Source organism: Euleptes europaea, chromosome 17 (genome assembly GCF_029931775.1).
Source record: "Euleptes europaea isolate rEulEur1 chromosome 17, rEulEur1.hap1, whole genome shotgun sequence".
Taxonomy (NCBI): Eukaryota; Metazoa; Chordata; class Lepidosauria; order Squamata; family Sphaerodactylidae; genus Euleptes; species Euleptes europaea.
The window spans coordinates 36,922,164-36,941,754 of NC_079328.1; the positions used below are offsets into that span (position 1 = coordinate 36,922,164).

Consider the following 19,591-nt stretch of genomic DNA (forward strand, 5'->3'; position numbering starts at 1 on the left):
GTGCGTCGCGGCTACGGCCGCTTCTCCCCCCTCACGGCACCGCCGAGGAGGAGGCGGCCCTGGGCCGGGCTGCGGGGCGGCGGCGGAGGAGCGTCCCGCCGCCTCCCCATGGCCGCCGGCCTCGTCCCGACGGGGCCGCAAGACCGCCGTCGCCCGGCCGCCCAGGCCCGTCCCCGCCTGACGCCGCGCCTCTGAGGGGACGGCGGGGGGGCGGGGCGGGGCGGGGCCGGCCTGGGGGAGGAGCCAGGCGAGGGGCGGGGAGGAGCCAGAGGGCGGCGCCGGAGAGCGGAGCGACGCGGGGAGGAGCCGCGCCGGGTCAGGCCCAGGCCCGTCGAGTCCAGCAGTCGGTTCCCACAGGGGCCGACCAGGGGCCTCCTGGAACCCCACCAACAAGGCCACTGCAGCAGCACCATCCTGCCTGTGTTCTTCAGCACCTAATATTATTATATATCATATAATAATTTATATATATTATATAATTATAATAAGAAGATAAGAAAGGCCCTGCTGGATCAGGCCCAGGCCCGTGGAGTCCAGCAGTCTGTTCCCACAGGGGCCGACCAGGGGCCTCCTGGAAGCCCACCAACAAGGCCACTGCAGCAGCACCATCCTGACTGTGTTCTTCAGCACCTAATATTATTATATATCATATAATAATTTATATATATTATATAATTATAATAAGAAGATAAGAAAGGCCCTGCTGGATCAGGCCCAGGCCCGTGGAGTCCAGCAGTCTGTTCCCACAGGGGCCGACCAGGGGCCTCCTGGAAGCCCACCAACAAGGCCACTGCAGCAGCACCATCCTGACTGTGTTCTTCAGCACCTAATATTATTATATATCATATAATAATTTATATATATTATATAATTATAATAAGAAGATAAGAAAGGCCCTGCTGGATCAGACGCAGGCCCGTCGAGTCCAGCAGTCTGTCTACACAGGGGCCAACCAGGTGCCTCTAGGAAGCCCACAAGCAAGACGACTGCAGCAGCATTGTCCTACCTGTGCTCCACAGCACCTAATATTATTATATATAATATGTTAATATAATATAATAAATTATATATAATATAATTATAATAAGAACATAAGAAAAGCCCTGCTGGATCAGACCCAGGCCCGTCGAGTCCAGCAGTCGGTTCACACAGGGGCCAACCAGGTGCCTCTAGGAAGCCCCCAAACAAGACGGCTGCAGCAGCACCATCCTGCCTGTGTCCCGAAGCACCTAATATAATTACATATAATATAATGACATAAGAAAGGCCCTGCTGGATCAGACCCAGGCCCGTCCAGTCCACCAGTCTTTCTACACGGGCCAACCAGGTGCCTCTAGGAAGCCCACAAACAAGACGGCTGCAGCAGCATCCCACCTGTGTTCCACAGGACCTAATATTATTATATATAATATAATTATAATAAGAACATAAGAAAGGCCCTGCTGGATCAGACCAAGGCCCATCAAGTCCAGAAGTCTGTTCACACAGTGGCCAACCAGGTGCCTCTAGGAAGCCCACAAACAAGGCGGCTGCCTAAGATACATAAACCTGGCAACCCTGGACGCCCCATTGTTTCGAGCATTGGAACCATCACCGTAGGAGTATCAGGATATATGGACTCCCTTCTGAGACCATATGTCATTAATACCCCCAGCTATGTCCGAGACACCACAGCCTTCCTAAGGAAACTACAGTCCATCAACCGTCTCCCAGAAAACAGCATTCTAGTCACCATGGATGTGGAGTCTCTATACACCAACATCCCCATGACGACGGGCTACAAGCCATTAGAAATACCATCCCTGACAACAACACTGCAGATCTGGCTACACAACTTTGCAGGTTTGTTCTCACTCACAACTACTTCCGGTTTGGTAAGGACTTATACCTTCAAATCAGTGGCACTGCCATGGGCACTCGCATGGCTCCACAATATGCCAACATTTTCATGGCAGATCTAGGAAGCCCACTGCAGCAGCAGCATTATCCTGCCTGGGTTCCACAGCACCTAATATAGTAGGTATGCTCCTCTAACTAGAGAGAATAGGTATGCCTCATGATGATTCATTTTGACTAGTAGCCATGGATAGCCCTTTCATAAGAACATAGGAAAAGCCATGCTGGATCAGACCCAGGCCCATCAAGTCCAGCAGTCTGTTCACACAGTGGCCAACCAGGTGCCTCTAGGAAGCCCACAAGCAGCAGCATTGTCCTGCCTCTGCTCCACAGCACCTAATAGAATAGGCATGCTCCTCTAACTAGAGAGAATAGGTATGCCTCATGATGATATCTCAGTGAGCTCCTCTGAGGGGGAAGGCTTGAAATGAGAAACAGCCGAGCCCTAGGAACTAATGCTGCTTCTGCTATCTGTTGCTATTGTTGCTAGAGTTCATTAGCATGAAGTAAAATTTTGTTTTGAAAATGCTGTATTGTGTCAAAACACCTACATAGTAGCTCATGTTACTTAATGTATAATTTAGGTGTATGTATATGTACGTGCTGCCTCTCCCACACCTCATGAACACATGAAGCTGCCTTATACTGAATCAGACCCTTGGTCCATCAGAGTCAGTATTGTCTACTCAGAACCGCTTTGACTCTCCAGAGTCTCAGGCAGGGGACTTTCACGTCACCTACTTGCCTAGTCCCTTTAACTGGAGATGCCAGGGATTGAACCTGGGACCTTCTGCATGCCACGCAGAGGCTCTAACGCTGAGCCATGGCCCTTCCTCGAATCCGCTCACAGAGTTAAAAAAAAAACAATCAAAGCATTACAAAACCAGGCCAACATTAAAACAAGTCATTAAAAACACTCATAAAACAACCAAAAAATATCCATAAAACAATCTCTTATGCTAGAAGCAAAGCATAAAAATTGCTTTAAAGAAAAAGGTGGGATCATGTAGTTACAACTCGAGGACGCCACAGTGGGCCAAAGCACCTCCGAGGAGAAGGGCTTGAAGTGAGTGACAGCTGAGTCTCGGGAATTAATTCTGTGACGGCAGCTGCTATTCTTATTTTTACTAGCTCAGCTCATTCATGCGAAGTAATTCTTTAAAAATCTGGATTGCCTTGCAGCATGTACAAAGTGCCCCACCTCACTTGATTTCTTTACTTGGAAAGTTTATTTGCCGATTCTCCAGAGGCCTGAGGCAGCTGACAGAGTTAAATAGAAAACACGATCAAACAATAGCCACAACACCATAAAAGGATCGATATTAAAACAAGGCAGTACTGAGCAGCTTAAAATTATGTCCATAAAACAGACTCTTGGGCTGGAAAGAGACAAGGAAAACAGCTTTAAAAAAGGGGAGGAATCGGAGCCTTGATTACTTACCGTGAAGGCTCCTTCTGTTCTGAGGCGACAGGCATCTTGAAGCTGTGGGTGTTTATCAATGCTCTCCGGGGAGGCAGGACCAAATCTTACTGGCTGTCTCCTCTAGGCGGGAAACAGCCCTCGGCTTCCCACTTTCAGACTTGACAAGCCCAAAGCAAAAAACTCCAGCAAAAAGTAAAGAGGAAAAAACTTCCAACAATATAGTTAGTATAAATAGAAATTGGTTAAAACCAGGATAAGAACAGATCTTGAAAACACTGAACTTCCCATAACTACACTGGATTCCCCAGGACAAACTAAGGGAACTAACTGACCAAAACCTAAGTGAATCAGTGGCCTCAATACGCTGTGTGTGCTAACATGCATATAGTGAATTTGTGTGTCCCAGATGATTTTGTTGTTTGTCCGGGTGGGCAAGATGCCCATCGCCTCAGAACAGAAGGAGCCTTCACGGTAAGTAATCAAGGCTCCGTTCTCTTCTGAGGCTAGGGCATCTTGAAGCTGTGGGACGTGCAAGAGCTTCAACCAGGGTGGGCAAGGAAAACTGTTTATTCCACTATGTGTTGTAAGACCCTGCGACTAAAGGCCGCATGAGCTGATGACCAGGTGTTGATTTTGTAGTGTTTTATAAATGTAGAAACATTAGACCAGGTTGCGGCCCTACAGATCTCATCTACAGGTGCCTGTTTATCAAAAGCCACCATGGTGGCAGCACTACGTAAAGAATGAGCGGTAATACCGCCTGGAATTGGAGTTAAGTAAAGCTTACCATAGAGCTGTGCCTAGACACTGCTCTCCCCTCAAAGGCAGGACGGAAAGTGGGAAGCCGAGGGCTGTTTCCCGCCTAGAGGAGACAGTCAATAAGATTTGGTCCTGCCTCCCCGGAGAGCATTGGTAAACACCCACAGCTTCAAGATGCCCTTGCCTCAGATGCCCTAGCCTCAGTTATGGCTTCCCCCACTTCTGAGGGGGAGAGCTTGAGTTGATCTAATGCAGAGCCCAATGCTCAGCTGCTACTGCTTTCATTATTAATTTATTATTATTACCAGAGCTCATTCATATGAAGGATTTTTAAATAAATCTGGATAGCCTTTCAGCATGTCCAGAGTGACCCACCTCACGTAGTTTGTTCTTTGTTTGAAAATATATATGCTGCCTTTTCAGAGACTTACTCAAGGCAACACTCAGGGCTGCTGTTTTTTTACAATCCAATCATAAAAAATAACCACCATAAAAAGATCAATATTAAAACAAGCCAACATTAAGTGACTTGAAATGATGTGCATAAAACAGGCCCTCAGGCTAGAAGCAGACGATTAAAACAGCTTTTAAAACTCTTCAGTTAAAATCCCAGATAAAGAGAGGTACTGCAGGAATAACCCCATGCTGCCAGCCAAAGGCATCTAATATGACAGGGGGAAAGGGGCTTCCTCAGACCAGTCAGGGTTATCTCTTGAAAAGCAATAAATTAATCACTGGCTGAAAGTTCACCCACAGCTTTCCCTTTCTTCTTTTTCAAGCATGATATTCGTTGTTTTTATTTTTGTTTTTGAAGGGAATAGCACCACTCCAAAAACTACATATTACAGACTCTTCTGCTCCTTTTAAAGTGTGCATTGTAGTACATTTTTGCAATAAATCACATGCCGCTCCATTTCAGTGTATGCATTGCCTAAACTAATCAGCCAATTCTCAAACATTTTATGAGTCCGTGATTGTAAAATCATTGCTTGCCTGGATTTTTGTGCAGTAATCTTTAAATTATGGCCCCTAGCAGTAATAATACAAATACCTAGAGAAAGATAGATTCTCCATCAATTAATCCATTAATCTTCATTATTCTTTTCTGTTTTTTAAAATCTTTCCTTTAAAAGAAATTATTAATGACCCTGCTATCTACTGGAGTTTTATTTTGCTCACTGGAAAATACAACTGAAATATTGTAATCACTTGTATATCGATTTTCGCAGAGTCAATTCATGTTGCTAAATTATTTACGAGACAAAAACACTTATGACCTGAACATTTCTCACACTCTAGTCTGCATTGGTTCACATAAGGTCAGTTTAAGAACATTAGAACAATGTAAGAACATTGTCTTGCTGGAATGTCTTGGTGGAACAACTTTGATCTGTTTGTAATACAACATCCTGTTTCCAGCAGCAGTTCAACAGAGACCACAACCAGGTATGATATTCTTTCCGCCATTGTTTGACTTCAGCATCTGATTCTGGAAGATATAGTCAAAGATATTCTGCTTTCATACAGAGAGGTTCAATGTAGCTGTCATGGCTAACAGCTGCTGATTGTCTTATCTTCCATTAATGTATTGATATCAATATACTTAGAAGGGTGTAATTCTGTTTAGGATTGCGCTGGAAATCACCTAAAGGTAGTGGCCATTGTCCCATCTTGTGGCAGTAAGCTCCATGTTAATTACAATTGTGTGGAAAAGATTATGACTTCGGTCTTTATTTAATTTACTGCCAGTCAGCTTAATTGGGTGATTCTAACAAGGCAGTCCTAAGAACATAGGGTTGCCAACCTCCTGGTAGTAGCAGGAGATTTCCTGCTATTTCAATTGATCTCCAGCCGATAGAGATCAGTTCACCTGGAGAAAACGGCCGCTTTGGCCATTGGACTCTATGGCATTGAAGTCCCTCCCCTGCCAAACCCTGCCTTCCTCAGGGTCCGCCCCAAAAATCTCCCGCCGGTGGTGAAGAGGGACCTGGCAACCCTATGAACACTTTCCTGGAAGTAAGCCCCATTGAACAGACATGAGTAGAATTCTGAGTAGACCTGTTTACGATTGCCCTCTAAGATTCTATATGCAATTTCTCATACACACATCTATTTTGCCAAATGCATTCCAAATATACATTTAGTTAATTAAGACAGTAGTACATTTAACTTAACGGATGAACTACAAAAAGGACAATGCAATTTCCCACATGGAAGTGACTTGCACTCAAAGGACATTGTCATGCATGAGTCAGCTACTATTTGTTCAAATGTGTTATTTTTACAAATGACAACCATATTGAGGAGCATGAATAATCATGAAAAAGCATACATGTCTTGCAGAAATAAAAAGAATAAGGCTGTTCTCAGCATCTATGCCACATATAGCCAGAATTAAGATGGGTTATACTATGTGGGTTGCACTTCATATAATATTATATTCATAGAATGCAAAATAGCCTTCATGCTGCTATTATTTTAGTAACAGTTTTAAATGCTAGTAATAAGTTTTTATTTTATTAGCTGCCGTTGAGAAGGTATGCTATTCTTAATTCCATGCATGGTAGGGCAACTAAAACACTTCAAAAACTTGTGAAGTGTGTCTGAGGTGGCTTGAAAGTCATTAGGTGCACAGACCTCTTCCAAAATAATGTGCCATTTCTACATATCTTTCCCATGTTACTGTTTTTAACATGGGCATGGGTTAAAGATTTTCTGTTCCTTGGCTCTATCATCAACGAAAAGGGAGACTGCAACCAAGTATCAGAAGGCGATTGAGACTAGGAAAGGCAGCCATGATGGAGCTAGAAAAGATCCTTAAGTGAAAGGATGTGTTGCTGGCAACCAAGATCAAGGTAATTCATACCACAGTATTTCCCATTACTACGTATGGGTGTGAAAGTTGGACAAGGAAGAAAGCTGACAGGAAGAAAGTAGATTCCTTTGAAATGCGGTGTTGGAGGGGAGTTTTACGGATACCATGGGCGATCAAAAAGACAAATGTGGGTTCTAGATCAAATCAAGCCTGAACTCTCCCTAGAAGCTAAAATGATTAAACTGAGGCTATGGTACTTTGGTCACATTATCAGAAATTACCATAAAGCTAGGGAAAGTGGAAGGCAGTAGGAAAGGAGGAAGACCCAACATGAGATAGATGGACTTAATAAAGGAAGCCACAGCCCTCAGTTTGCAAGACCTGAGCTAGGCTGTTAACAATAGGATGTTTTGGAGGTCATTAATTCATAGGGTTACTATAGGTTGGAAGTGAATTTATGGCACTAAACACACACACACACATCGGTATAACATGAAAGAACAATCCTCCAGACTTGTCAGAGTGTCCAAGGACAGCTTGGTAAACACTTAAGAGCGAGCAGGATTGTAAACCTTCCAGCATTTTCTCAAAATAAGATTGGGGCATACATGGAGCACCCCAGATCTTGTACCAAAGATCTGTAACCCCCACCCCAATTACACTTTACAAGAAGGCTCTACTGCACCTGCTGTATGCTGTATTGATTTTCTCTGCCATAGCCTGCCTTGTGCTAATTTAAAAACAAAGAGGGTATTTTTTCTTTTTGGTTGAACATCTATTAGAAGAATATAATGTCCTACAGCGTGTTATGAATAATTCAAAATATTCCCTAGTAGCTGCAGTGCATGAAAAATGGAAGAATTTACCAGGGACCAGTCCTAGAATATCCAGATTGTAGGAAGTGCTGGAATATATGGGAAGACTCAGACTGGTGTTCCTGGAGTGAGTTCTTTGAGGCTACATAAGAAAGGCACTCACACATCTCCTCAATTGCTCCCTTCAAGCATTTTATTTTAATGTGCTTTCATATACCATTGTTCAAAGCACTTTTAAAGCAACATGAGATGATACTCAAAATACTTAAATGGACCAGAGGATTGGAAAATTTCTGACAGTGCTGCTAGTAATACATTCCTCTATTTTTGTGACTAGCATTTTTACAGTTAAAAGCACTAACCCTCATCAGTACATTTTCTTCTACATAGGCCGTAAAAAGAAAACATTCGGCAAAATAATAGTGTTGTAGCAATAAAAATTAGGGATTACAGCAGGATACGGTGAAAGATAGTAATTTTCAGTGCAATCCTGACCAGACTTATGTCCTCTTTCTGTCTAATGAAGCCAATGGACTTACAAGGGTGTAAGTCTATTTAGGACTGTAGTGCTGAATCTTTTTCATGTGCTGATGTGAACTGCTTCTTCACTGTTTTATTAGACTTTCCTCCTCACAGTCTATAACTAATCTTGGTGGAGTTCATACCAGCTTAAAACTCTTATTGAAATCATTTCCCCAGGATTCATAACGGTGTTTTCGTCATAACCGTCCTCTTTTTTCTCATTAAATCTGTATTTCAGGAAAAGTTGGCATATATTAAGTTTTGGATATAAAGGACAAATCTGAAAGAACAAATATATTTTAAGCTGTGAATAGTAAGCAAGTGGTTGATCATAGTATGGTTACAGGCATTTATATACCATCACTGATTACTGTATTAGAAAAGCCTGTTATATGAAAAATACATTATCTGACGTCAATGTGTGAGACCAGCCAGAGAATGAGGTGGTAGAAATAGAAGGCACCTTTTTGGACTGCAGGTGATTTATTCCAGCTTTGAATGTTCTGTCACATTCAAAAATCTCCATGCGAACAGAAAACAAGCACAGCAGGGAGAAAGCATCTAACCCGTTTCCTCCGTCTTTGCTTGCTATGCTGTATGTGTGCATGTTTTTAGTTTGCAGGTTGTTTTTCAACATAGGGGAGCATCCTAAAATGTGAATTTCCATGATCTTCTACTTGGAGTCTGAAGCGGAGCAGTCCTGTGTAGAAGGCATGACCTTCTACCACCATCTTCCCACCCCATTCTACAGCATGTCTAAATCAGGCCTGACTACTCTGGAGTAAACTGTTTATCAATGGCAGTAAGATGTTATAGGATTGGTCCTTATTCGCAAATGGACAATGCCCCATCAACTGTAGTGTTTTTCTTCTAGCCAGCATGGTATAGTGGTTAAGAGTGGTGGTTTGGAGCGGTGGACTTTGATGTGGAGAACCAGGTTTGATTCCCCACTCCTCCACATGAGCAGTGGACGCTAATCTGGTGAACTGGGTTGGTTTCCCCACTCCTACACATGAAGCCAGCTTGGTTACCTTGGGCTAGTCACACTCTCTCAGCCCCAGCTACATCACAGGGTATCTGTTGTGGGGAGGGGAAGGGAAGGTGGTTGTAAGCCGGTTTGATTCTTCCTTAAGTGGTAGAGAAAGCCAGCATATAAAAACCAATGCTTCTTCTATTTCAAACCACTGGAGTTCGGCTGAAATGCTCGCAACCATCACCAGATCTCTGAAGTAGGCCTACTGTGAAATTTCAGCTTTGTCCTTAGTCATTTCCACCCATCTATCTAGAAATTGTGAGGCTATTCTTAAACTGTTTCCTTTGATAAACTATTTTGAATACTTCCACTGGAGGGCTCGATTTGAGCAATGTCTCAGCTTATATTCAAGGCTTAACCCTGGAATACATTATGACAAAGAAGAAGAAGAAGAGTTGGTTTTTATATGCTGACTTTCTCTGCCACTTAAGGGAGAATCAAACCAGCTTACAATCACCTTCCCTTCCCCTCCCCACAACAGACACCCTGTGAGGTGGGTGGGACTGAGAGAGTGTGACTTGCCCAAGGTCACCCAGCTGGCTTCATGTGGAGGAGTGGGGAAACAAATCCTGTTCACCAGATTAGCCTCCGCCGCTCATGTGGAGGAGTGGGGAATCAAACCTGCTTCTCCAGATCAGACTCCACCGCTCCAAACCACCGTTCTTAACCACTACACCACGCTGGCTCTATATTCTTAACCACTACACCACGCAGGAATAGGTGACCAGTCAGTTTATTCCTGTCGTCAATAAAATACTTTATATAGTAAGAATTAAAGTGAAGGAGTTCCAGATCAGACAGACTGGAACCCAACCATCTCTCTTTTTTTGCAGACATTAAATACTGTTCCACCACCAAGCTAAACATCTATATGACAGCAGACCACATTTAGATTAGCAATTATTTTAGGGCAATTGCTTAGAGGGAAAAATCATTTATCTCTTGAAAGGTTTCAGAAGCCTTCATTAATTGCCAGCAAGGCAGCACAAATCAATCTTTTAACTTCTTGTAAAAAGCACATTATTGTTAAGCTCATCACTATACATTTTGCTGGTCTATTTAGATTTCTCAGCAACCTGAAGTCACCGGGTCACAGCTGGATAACTATTAGTATAGTTTACTGAGGAGCTAATTACCATAACATTACTTAACACCTTGATCTTTGACTATGCCTTGCTTGTGCAGAATATTTTGGACAAGTCATTTGGATCACTGGTATATTTTGGGCCTCATCATGGCAAACCAAGTTTGTGAGGAGTTTGCAGCGCCATGCAAAACGGCAGATTATCCTCATGGCGAATGAGTCAAAAGACCTTGTTTATCACAAGCAGGAAGCAGCTGCCAGAAAAGAGAACAAAAATAATGTGTGACACACACCACAAGCAAGATAGTCATGCACAACAGTGTTCAGGCCTCAAACACATTCCTGTCCCCTCCCCAACTCATGAGACTGATTAACTTAACAACCCACGCTGGTTTCTAACATGAAATGTAGGTCCCAGTTCGACAAGATGATGGGAGATCCATGATAGGAACCCCCCCCCCTTTTTAAATTCAAAGCAGCTAGAGGATGTCGACAGAATCAGAGTTCAGGTGTTGGGTGAGAATCATAGAATCACAGAGTTAGAAGGGACCACCAGGGTCATCTAGTCCAACCCCCTGCACATGGCAGGAAATTCACAACTACTGTAGTAACCGTTACTACTGCAAAGTTTTCATGATGTAAAAAAACTCTGCTCTGTTGGGGATATCCCCCCCCCCGGCAACTTCAGGAAGAGTGATTCAGCTCTAGGTGACATTTTATTTGTTTGTTTGTTTAGTTTTATATCCTGCCCTTGATCCCTGGCCAAAGCCAGGCTCAGGGTAGCTCATAGCCAACGACCCATACAATAAACATAATCATACACTAAAATCATTATAAAAAATTTAATCTAAAATCAGTGAAATATGGCTGCCATGGCAGTGAGATTTATCTCAAAATGGGTGTCATGGGAGGGTGCAGCCAACCACAAAATAGAGGTGTGGCCAACCTCAACACTGCTTCCATGGAGGACAGGATAATCTCTTCTTATGATAGGGTTGCCAGCCTCCAGGTAGTAGCTGGAGATCTCCTGCTATTACAACTGACCTCCAGCAGATAGAGATCAGTACACCTGGAGAAAATGGCCACTTTGGCAATTGAACTCTATGGCATTGAAGTCCCTCCCCTCCCCAAACCCTGCCCTCCATAGGCTGCATCCCAAAAACCTCCCACCGGGGGCAAAGAGGGACCTGGTAACCCTAGCTTTTGGTTACAGTTTCCAAAGAAAGAGCAGGTGTTTGCTAAGTCTAGAGATACAAGAATCTGAATCAGTTGGAGGGTGCATGGCTTTTTCTCACCCTAGCTGAGATGAGCTCAGCACTGTCCTAGTTAGTCAGCTTCTAGAGAAGGACCAGAAGCTCCCTGATTGGGGGTTGTTGTTTTTTTAAAAAAATATATATATTCCAGACACTTGGATTACACCTAAAACTCAAGAAGCAAGTGGGCACCCGGAAATGTGTCTCTGGATGTCACATAGGGGATAACTCCCTTGGGTTATAGCACCCATTATAGGTTATGCATGCATGCCTCCATAAGCAATAGTACCAGAGGCATTTGGGGCAAGTTTTCCTCTCTCCAGATGAACAACACATATATCTTGGCATATCACCTGTTGCCCTTCAGATCCCTTTCCTGTTACTCAAAGAACCTCAGAAGCTCCCAAGGGTCACTTATACCTGTGATTAAAAAGGCAAGAATCAAGCACTACACCTCATTGCTTCTCTGCCATTATTTCTTCTGACAGCTGATTTATTTTGCAATTAAAATGCTTTTATTATTAGCCTGTTTCGAGACCCGTAATATGACAATACAAAGCGGCGCTGATTTACTTTAAAGAGGCTGTATTTATTGCTTTCTGGGTCCATTTCCAACCATTTAATAGTTAATAGAATATATACGGTTTAATTTATTTTTTTATTACAAATCCCTTGTCCCTCAGCGCTATGTAAGCTATGGTAGAGGCCAAATCCCTGAGTCACAAAAAAGGCTTTGGATGAATGGATGGATAGCCAGACAGATGGATTTGGGATCGTGGTTAGATGGGAAAGACTTAAGTCTGTTGGTCCCCTTGCCTTCCACCCAGTGGCGGACTGGGTCTAAAAATGTTGGTGGCCAGGAGACAAAGGGGGCCCACCCACAACTATAAAGCTATCGTTTAATTTTTATTTATTTTTATTTTTAACATATTGTCTAATGTTTAAGGGCCCCCCGCTTCATCAGGGGCCCACAAGGCCCACTTGCCATCAGGCAAGCTGACACAATGGCCAGTCCGCCACTGCTTCCACCCCCTTTTCTATTTCCCCCCCCCACAGAGAGAGAGAGCAGGCGGGAGGAGCCAATTACCCAAGGGATGCTCTGATTCTATGGCAGATGAGCAAGCGGGCGAGAAGGCAAGCGTTGGTATGGCTGCTCTGAGCTGTCACTGTCCCTCCATTGCTCACCCACCCTGGGTGAACAACCAAGGAGCAGTTAGTGCCTAGGCTGGGCTGCAGCTTGTTTCTCTGCCGGCTTATCTTTCTTTAACTGCTGCTGCATTGAATGTGGTTGTGCACAGCTGGGATTGGACAGTAGCTCTGAAATCGTTAACAATGAACAACAGATCTCTTCCCTGTGGTCTTCTTTTGATAGGCTGGCAATGTTGCTGGACTTTTTCAGGTCCAAAAACAGTGCTGTAGCCATTGGGAAGGCAATCGGTACATGATTGTTGCAAACACTGCATTCTTCCTTTAGGATACATTCCCACGGGAGCTGATATTCAAGCAAGTTATTTGTTTAATGCAAATGTAGTTTAAAATGTCACTAACAGATCAGTGTAATATATTAAATTGTTTCATAAGTTCTTAATACTTGCAGTATAATGTTGTAATGTTCTTGGGGCAAGGGACCTTTTTGACTTAGTAAAGTACTATGTGCCCTGGCGAGAATTTGGAAGGGAGATCTCCATGGAATACCAGGGTTGTGACGCAGAGATAGGCAATGGAAAACCATCTCCAAACATCTCTTGCCTTGAAAACCTTAGGGGGTTGCCAAAAGTCAGATGTGACTTGATGGGGGGAGGGGGGGAAGCACTATGTATACAGATGACATATGAATAATAAATAGTCACAATGACAGCCTCAGTTCCTGAACTCTTTGTGACTTTGTTTATTTATAGCATGCATTTCTGTCTATTTTAAGAACTAGATTGTTGATTGTGCCCCAATGTTTTCTATATTATCACACTGCAGTTTTTCACCCTTGCCATTTTTCTGCAATATTTTTTAATGTGAAGCCACTTAGTTCTATGTAAACGCTCCTGCACATTTTGTATTCTTACGTGGTATACTTATCAACCATTTGACCTCAAAGAAGTCCTTGAAATTGCACACTGTTTCATTCAGCCAAATACAATACCTATTAGCAGCAATTTGTATCCTATGTTTCTCTAGCTTTGTTCTTGGTGCATATTCACAGGCAATTGATCTTTGGCTCCTTAGCAAAGAAAATTAAAGTCCACTCGGAAAATGCTTGCAAAGCCATTCTTAATATGCCGAAACAGTGATTTGCTTTGCAAAACTCGAACAATGCTTCTGTGAAGGTGATCCACATGAGGGCAAAGGGCTTCAAGTGTCCATATTATTCTTCACAAGATAACCTGTGGACTTCTCAAAAGCAACCTCCCACATTTTGCGTGGTTATCATAATCACTACTGCTAGCACTTAGAACAACCGCTGGTCTCTTAGCGGCTGAGCAATTCTTTACCTGGATTAAACAAAAAAAAATGCATTTGTGAACAGTGGCAGACTGGCCAGGGTGTCAGCTTGCCTGATGGCAAGTGGGCTTTGAGGGCCCCTGATGAAGTGGGGCCCCTTAAACATTAGACAATATGTTAAAAATGTTAATGACCGTGTGTGTGTGTGTGTGTGTGTAAAGTGCAGTCAAGTCACAGCTGACTTAGGCCACCCTTTTTGGGGGGGGGTTTCATGGCAAGAGACTAACAGAGGTGGTTTGCCAGTGCCTTCCTCTGCACAGCAACCCTGGTCTTCCTTGGTGGTCTCCCATCCAAATACTAACCAGGGCTGACCCTGCTTAGCTTCTGAGGTCCCACGAGATCAGGCTAGCCTGGGCCATCCAGGTCAGGACTAATGACCTTTTAGTAGCTTGAAAATATAATAAAAGTCCCAATACTATTACTGTATGCAACTAAAATTTTAATTGTACCTTTTTTCCACATGTATTTTTTGAAAATTTTATTTATTCCTTATAAAAATTAAATTATAGCCTTATAGTTGTGGATGGGCCCCCTTTGTCTCCTGGCAACCAATATTTTTAGACCCAGTCCGCCACTGTTTGTGAAGTCTGACTGTGTACAGGAGATCCTTGCTAACATGGACTTGCCCTTCGAGGAAGACAGTCGTCCTATATCTGAATGGATTTGCGCACATTCTAACAAGGTTTCAGAGATATCCTTATCCATTAAAAAGGAGATTCTTGCATCGAACAGCTAAAAATGTGCCAGCTTTAAATATTTTTTCCAGTGGGAATAGGTTTACCGAAAGTGCAATAATGCAGTTGGAGACAATTACATTTACTTGGTTGCTGCAATGCCCACATTTTCCTTTGCAACTCTCTGTGAACGGTGCATTTCAAGAAAGCGATCTCATTCATTAGTGTTCCTACCAGACTCTAAAATGAGGATGCATATCTGAAAATAAGTACCATTTAGGAATGTATAACGCATAGAACTGTGTGTGCAAATGATCTCACCAATTTTGACCACACCTGCCCCCAAACATACACCATCCTAGTGATGTAGTAGATTGTGTTGGATTTGATCTGGGAAGACCCTGGTTCAAATGCTCTACCCTGGATAGCCCAGACTAGCCCAATCTCATCAGATTTTGGAAGCTAAGCAAGGTTTGGGCTGGTTCGTATTTGGATAGGAGACCAGCAAGGAAGTCCAGAGTTGCTACACAGAGGCAGGCAATGGCAAACCATCTCTGAAGTCTGTTGCCTTGAAAACCCTATGGGGTTGCCATAAGCTAGCTGCGACTAGATGGCACTGTCTATCATCTGGTTCAAATGCTTGCTCAAATGTTCAGCTGATGTGATGAGCCAATCCGTCAAGACCCACACCGAACAGGACACTATCACACTCTCTCAACTGAACGTCCCAAACAGGATTACTGTGGGAATGTAGTAGGATCATTCCATGCACAATATACCTTGGCCATCTTCCCTTGGTGTACAAAAACAAACAAACCCTTAATGATTTTTTCCCCCATAGCTGCCAGGAAAGACTATTGGAATATTGCACTGAGCTCAATATTACCTTCTTAGATGGATTGTTTTCCTGACTAAATCAACAATACATTCCCATGGTCAAGGTAATATATTGGGGGGTGGAGGGGGTAGGTTATACATAGCAGTATCAGAACAGCAGAACATGCAAGACGTACGGGGTATAACATTATGTAAAATTGAAATGGAATTGATAATTACACTGACCATTCACAGTAGCAGTAACTGCGACAATACAACCACTTTAAGTTTTGCTAAGCCAATTAACGCCCATCATGGCTGAGAAATTCAAAACCTGGGGAACGCAGTCTACTTTCTTGATGAATTCTGATGCAGCAGTTTCCCAAATTGCCATGTCACAAATATGACAAGATGGAATTCCTTCCCTGGCAAAGAACGAGTGGGTTAAATAATCAGATGTAAAACTAAGGAGTAAAATGAAGCATATTATAATGTCGGCAAAACTGGCAACTGAGTGCCAAGACACGGTGCCTTTTCGAAATTCCTTTACACAGCAGTATACAAATGAGTATCTTCGAACCATCATCTTTGGCATTATGAGTAACAGAAATGAAACATCCAGAAAGTAAGAATGTTGCCCAGGACAGGTAGAGGCTGAATTTCTTGACACTCAGCACAGTTTTTTTTTAAAAAGTGGTTTATCTCCATTTTTGTGTCAGCTATAATATTGGAGAAATACATTTTTAGTATTGGGGAAGATCTATTATATGAGCGGGCATAAAATGCATATAAAAACACAGATAAAATAAGACACATTCAGTCATATTCTTTAACATGTGTTTTCTATGCAGGATATATAGAACACATGCCTTGACAATGAATTGCAGAGGGACCAGGCGGAGGTTCGAACCCAGGAGGAAGATGGGGAGAGGCGAATATTTTTAGATACTGGGGAACCTTTCATAGATGCAGATGTACAAACTTGCAACAGTTGCTATATGTGGCGTTTTTCCCCTTCTGCAACGCGCTGAGCCCCTGATGCAATTTAAAAGGAAGGCTGCAATTGAAAAGAAGGTGGGACAGTTTATCAGTCTGAGATCTGCAACTATGAGAACATTTTTAAAGAGACTGAGCCTGGGGCTGCAACAAAAGGCTCAGGTAGGCTCGCCTGGCCGCCCGCCTAGGAGAAACCCGAAGAAGCAGCTCCCGGAAGTAGCTCCTTCTTGAGGCCGGGAGTTTCTGCGAGAGAAAAGCAACTGGTTGCTTCGGGCCAGGCACGGGGAGAGGGTGGGCATAAAAAGCAACGCCCACTTTTGGACGCAAAAGGGAAGCCACTCTCCTGAAGGCACCGCTGGGATTCGAACCCAGGATCTCCTGTTTACTAGACAGGCGCTTTAACCAACTAAGCCACGGCGCCAGCCGCTAGAGTGAGCAGCAGAGCAGCTTTCCTCTATCTTAGAAAGCCTCCTGGATGCCGCCGTTTGCAGGCTAAAGGAGGGGAAAGACCCACATTTTCCTCTAGAAACGGCGGGGACGTCTCAGCGCCCCGAAGGCTTCCCCTTCTGCCTCCCTGCAAAAAATGCACGGCAGCTTCTCCCTTCGCAAACGCTCCGTGGGGTTGCACAGCTCGCCCTTTCTCTCCTTTTATGGAGCAGGTTATTCTCTCCCTCTCCCCACCCCTCCAAGCTTCCAGTTTTAAAAAAATATATCACGAGTTAATTTGCAAAATGCATTGGCCGCTTATGCAGGGTCAATTCTGAAGCTCGCCCAAAGCTCTATTTTTAAAATGCGACCTTTAAAATTACTATTTACGGTCCCGACGCAAAAGGAGAAATTCCATCCCCCCACACACTCGCCTCCTCCTTGTTTGCATAGTCATTAGCAACCGACGTTTGCATAGCTAACGCGCGGCTGTGATTTTCGAACGCTTCCTTGACGGGATTCTTCGAGGCGGGGGCAGAGCAAACACAAAAGGTCGCGTTAAAGGGGCTATTAAGAAGTGCGAAGCAGGGATGAGCGGGCTTCGCAGTCACTTCCTGAACAATGGTTCACCGTGGCCATTTAGGCCTGGGAGGTTTTGCCTTGGATTTGCCGCTCTCTAAATGCAAGTTTTCCCCATCCAAATTATCAAAACTGAACAATAAGGCCCCATGCAGAAGTTTGAGAATTCAGACGGGGGAAATGTGCATTTAGAGAGGGGCAAATCCAAGGCAAAACCTCCCAGGCATAAATGGCCCATGAAAAACTAAATATATATGCGGGGCACTTCAGCCTGAAACGCGTTGCTAATTACCAAGCATAAATGGCCATTATTTTTTTTGCAACGCACTTAAGCCCCTGGTGCGATTGGAAAGGAAGGCTGCAGAGTGAAGAAGATGGGACAGTTTTTTATCAGTCTGCCACTGAGATCTTCCAGTGAAGTGCCTATAAACTTCATTTATGGGAAAAACATATATTCTGCACACACATGGAAACTTTGGGAACGTTGGCATCCACAACTATAAAAAGCCAACAGATTACATACTTGCCTGGTACGGGCTTTTCCCAGTAGAAAAAAACAGTGTCTTACCTGCATTGTTAGGAATGTGGATCACAAGACTAAGTGCTTCCTTAGAGACAGCCTCGGGCAATATCTATAGGCTATTCTAATGAGATATGGGAGTAGACACCCAATGTGCATTGAATGTACGCAATTGTAATGCCCCTGACCAGAAGTGATAAAGGTTCTTGCAATCCTTTGTTCAGGTGTGCAAGCTGTCCTGCGCATCTGGGCAGTTTCCACCCGGTTTGTATATTGGGGCCTAATAAACAACTGCTTTGAATCTTCAACCTCCTCCTGTGTTATTGTCATTGGGGATTAATACAATAACGCATGCATTTCACCAGCAGCCCCTGACTCCATGTGCGCACCAAGCACACACAAACCACTCGCCTTCTCCTTCGTTTGCATAGCCATTAGCAATAGTCGTTTGCATAGCTAAGCCACGGCTGTGATTTTTCATGGTTCCTTCAGTAAATGCTTCGATGAGGGGGTGGAGCAAATACCAAAGGTCACGTTAGAGGGGCTCTTAAGAAATGCGAAGCCGGTATGTTGTAATTCTGGAGATCAGCTGTAATTCTGGGAGAACTCCTAGCCCCACCTGGAAGTTGGCAATGGCAAAGTCAGAGTAGCGTTTTTCCAACAGGCCTTCCTGAGCAAGCTGAAGATTTTTTTGTTATTGTTTTTCTTGCAGGCCTTTGAACTAAATTGATATAGTGGTGGTACTTGCTGTAATGTACCTGATGTGTTTTATTTTCTGCTTCGTGTACTGTTTTAACTAGAATTGAATTGGTTGTAAAAACTGGACTGTTTTGTTAGCTCCCCGGGGGGGGGGGCGCTGAGATAGCAGAAATGTGGGTTATAAATAGTCTAAACCAAAAACAACACAAGGAATACCAAAATCACACATAATGTCTTTTAAAATCCTGTTAATGCAAAACATGTATTAACTAAAAGAACATTTTATTGAAATACTGTGCATTGTAGCTGCAAAAAACTGAGCTTATTTATAACTTAGACAGTTATCCAAGTTATTGACACAACTTAGTTCTCTTATACCACAACAAATTATGATTTCTTCCATTATTAAAGCATGTTAAAAACCTGCTACATACCAGACTATTTTTATACTGTGAATTCCAGATAAAACATAATGTTAAGAAAAATAAATTTATGAGTTTTTAAAGATTTTATTTTCCATGAAGAAATCTTAAGATTTCTAAAAGAGGCAGAATCCATGCTGGTACTCAGAATATCCAATTCTTCTTAACTTTTTTTGTGTGTGTGAAACATTTCCTTGCCACCAACATTTATTGTGACAGACGGGAAGTCCTGCAAATCATTTACAAGAGATGTTTCTGGCAACAAATGAATATGCCTCACATTTAAAGCTGTTAATTGATGGAGAAAGAAACTTAAACAGCCCAGTTCGACATTGTTCCCACGATAATGTGACTTGAAAAGCA

General features: G+C 43.3%; 1 protein-coding gene and 1 non-coding gene across 2 annotated transcripts in view; both read right to left on the reverse strand.

The window, feature by feature from the left end:
- Positions 1 to 11: 11 nt before the first annotated feature.
- Positions 12 to 19,591, reverse strand: part of WDR88 (WD repeat domain 88) — a 38,902-nt gene continuing 19,322 nt past the window's right edge. Inside the window, exon 12 of the mRNA XM_056862365.1 lies at positions 12 to 191. Within this exon, the coding sequence (XP_056718343.1) occupies positions 12 to 191 (180 nt within the window). The remainder of the gene's footprint in view (positions 192 to 19,591) is intronic.
- TRNAT-AGU (transfer RNA threonine (anticodon AGU)) lies at positions 16,930 to 17,003 on the reverse strand. Its single transcript has one exon. It is a non-coding gene; the product is annotated as a tRNA-Thr (tRNA).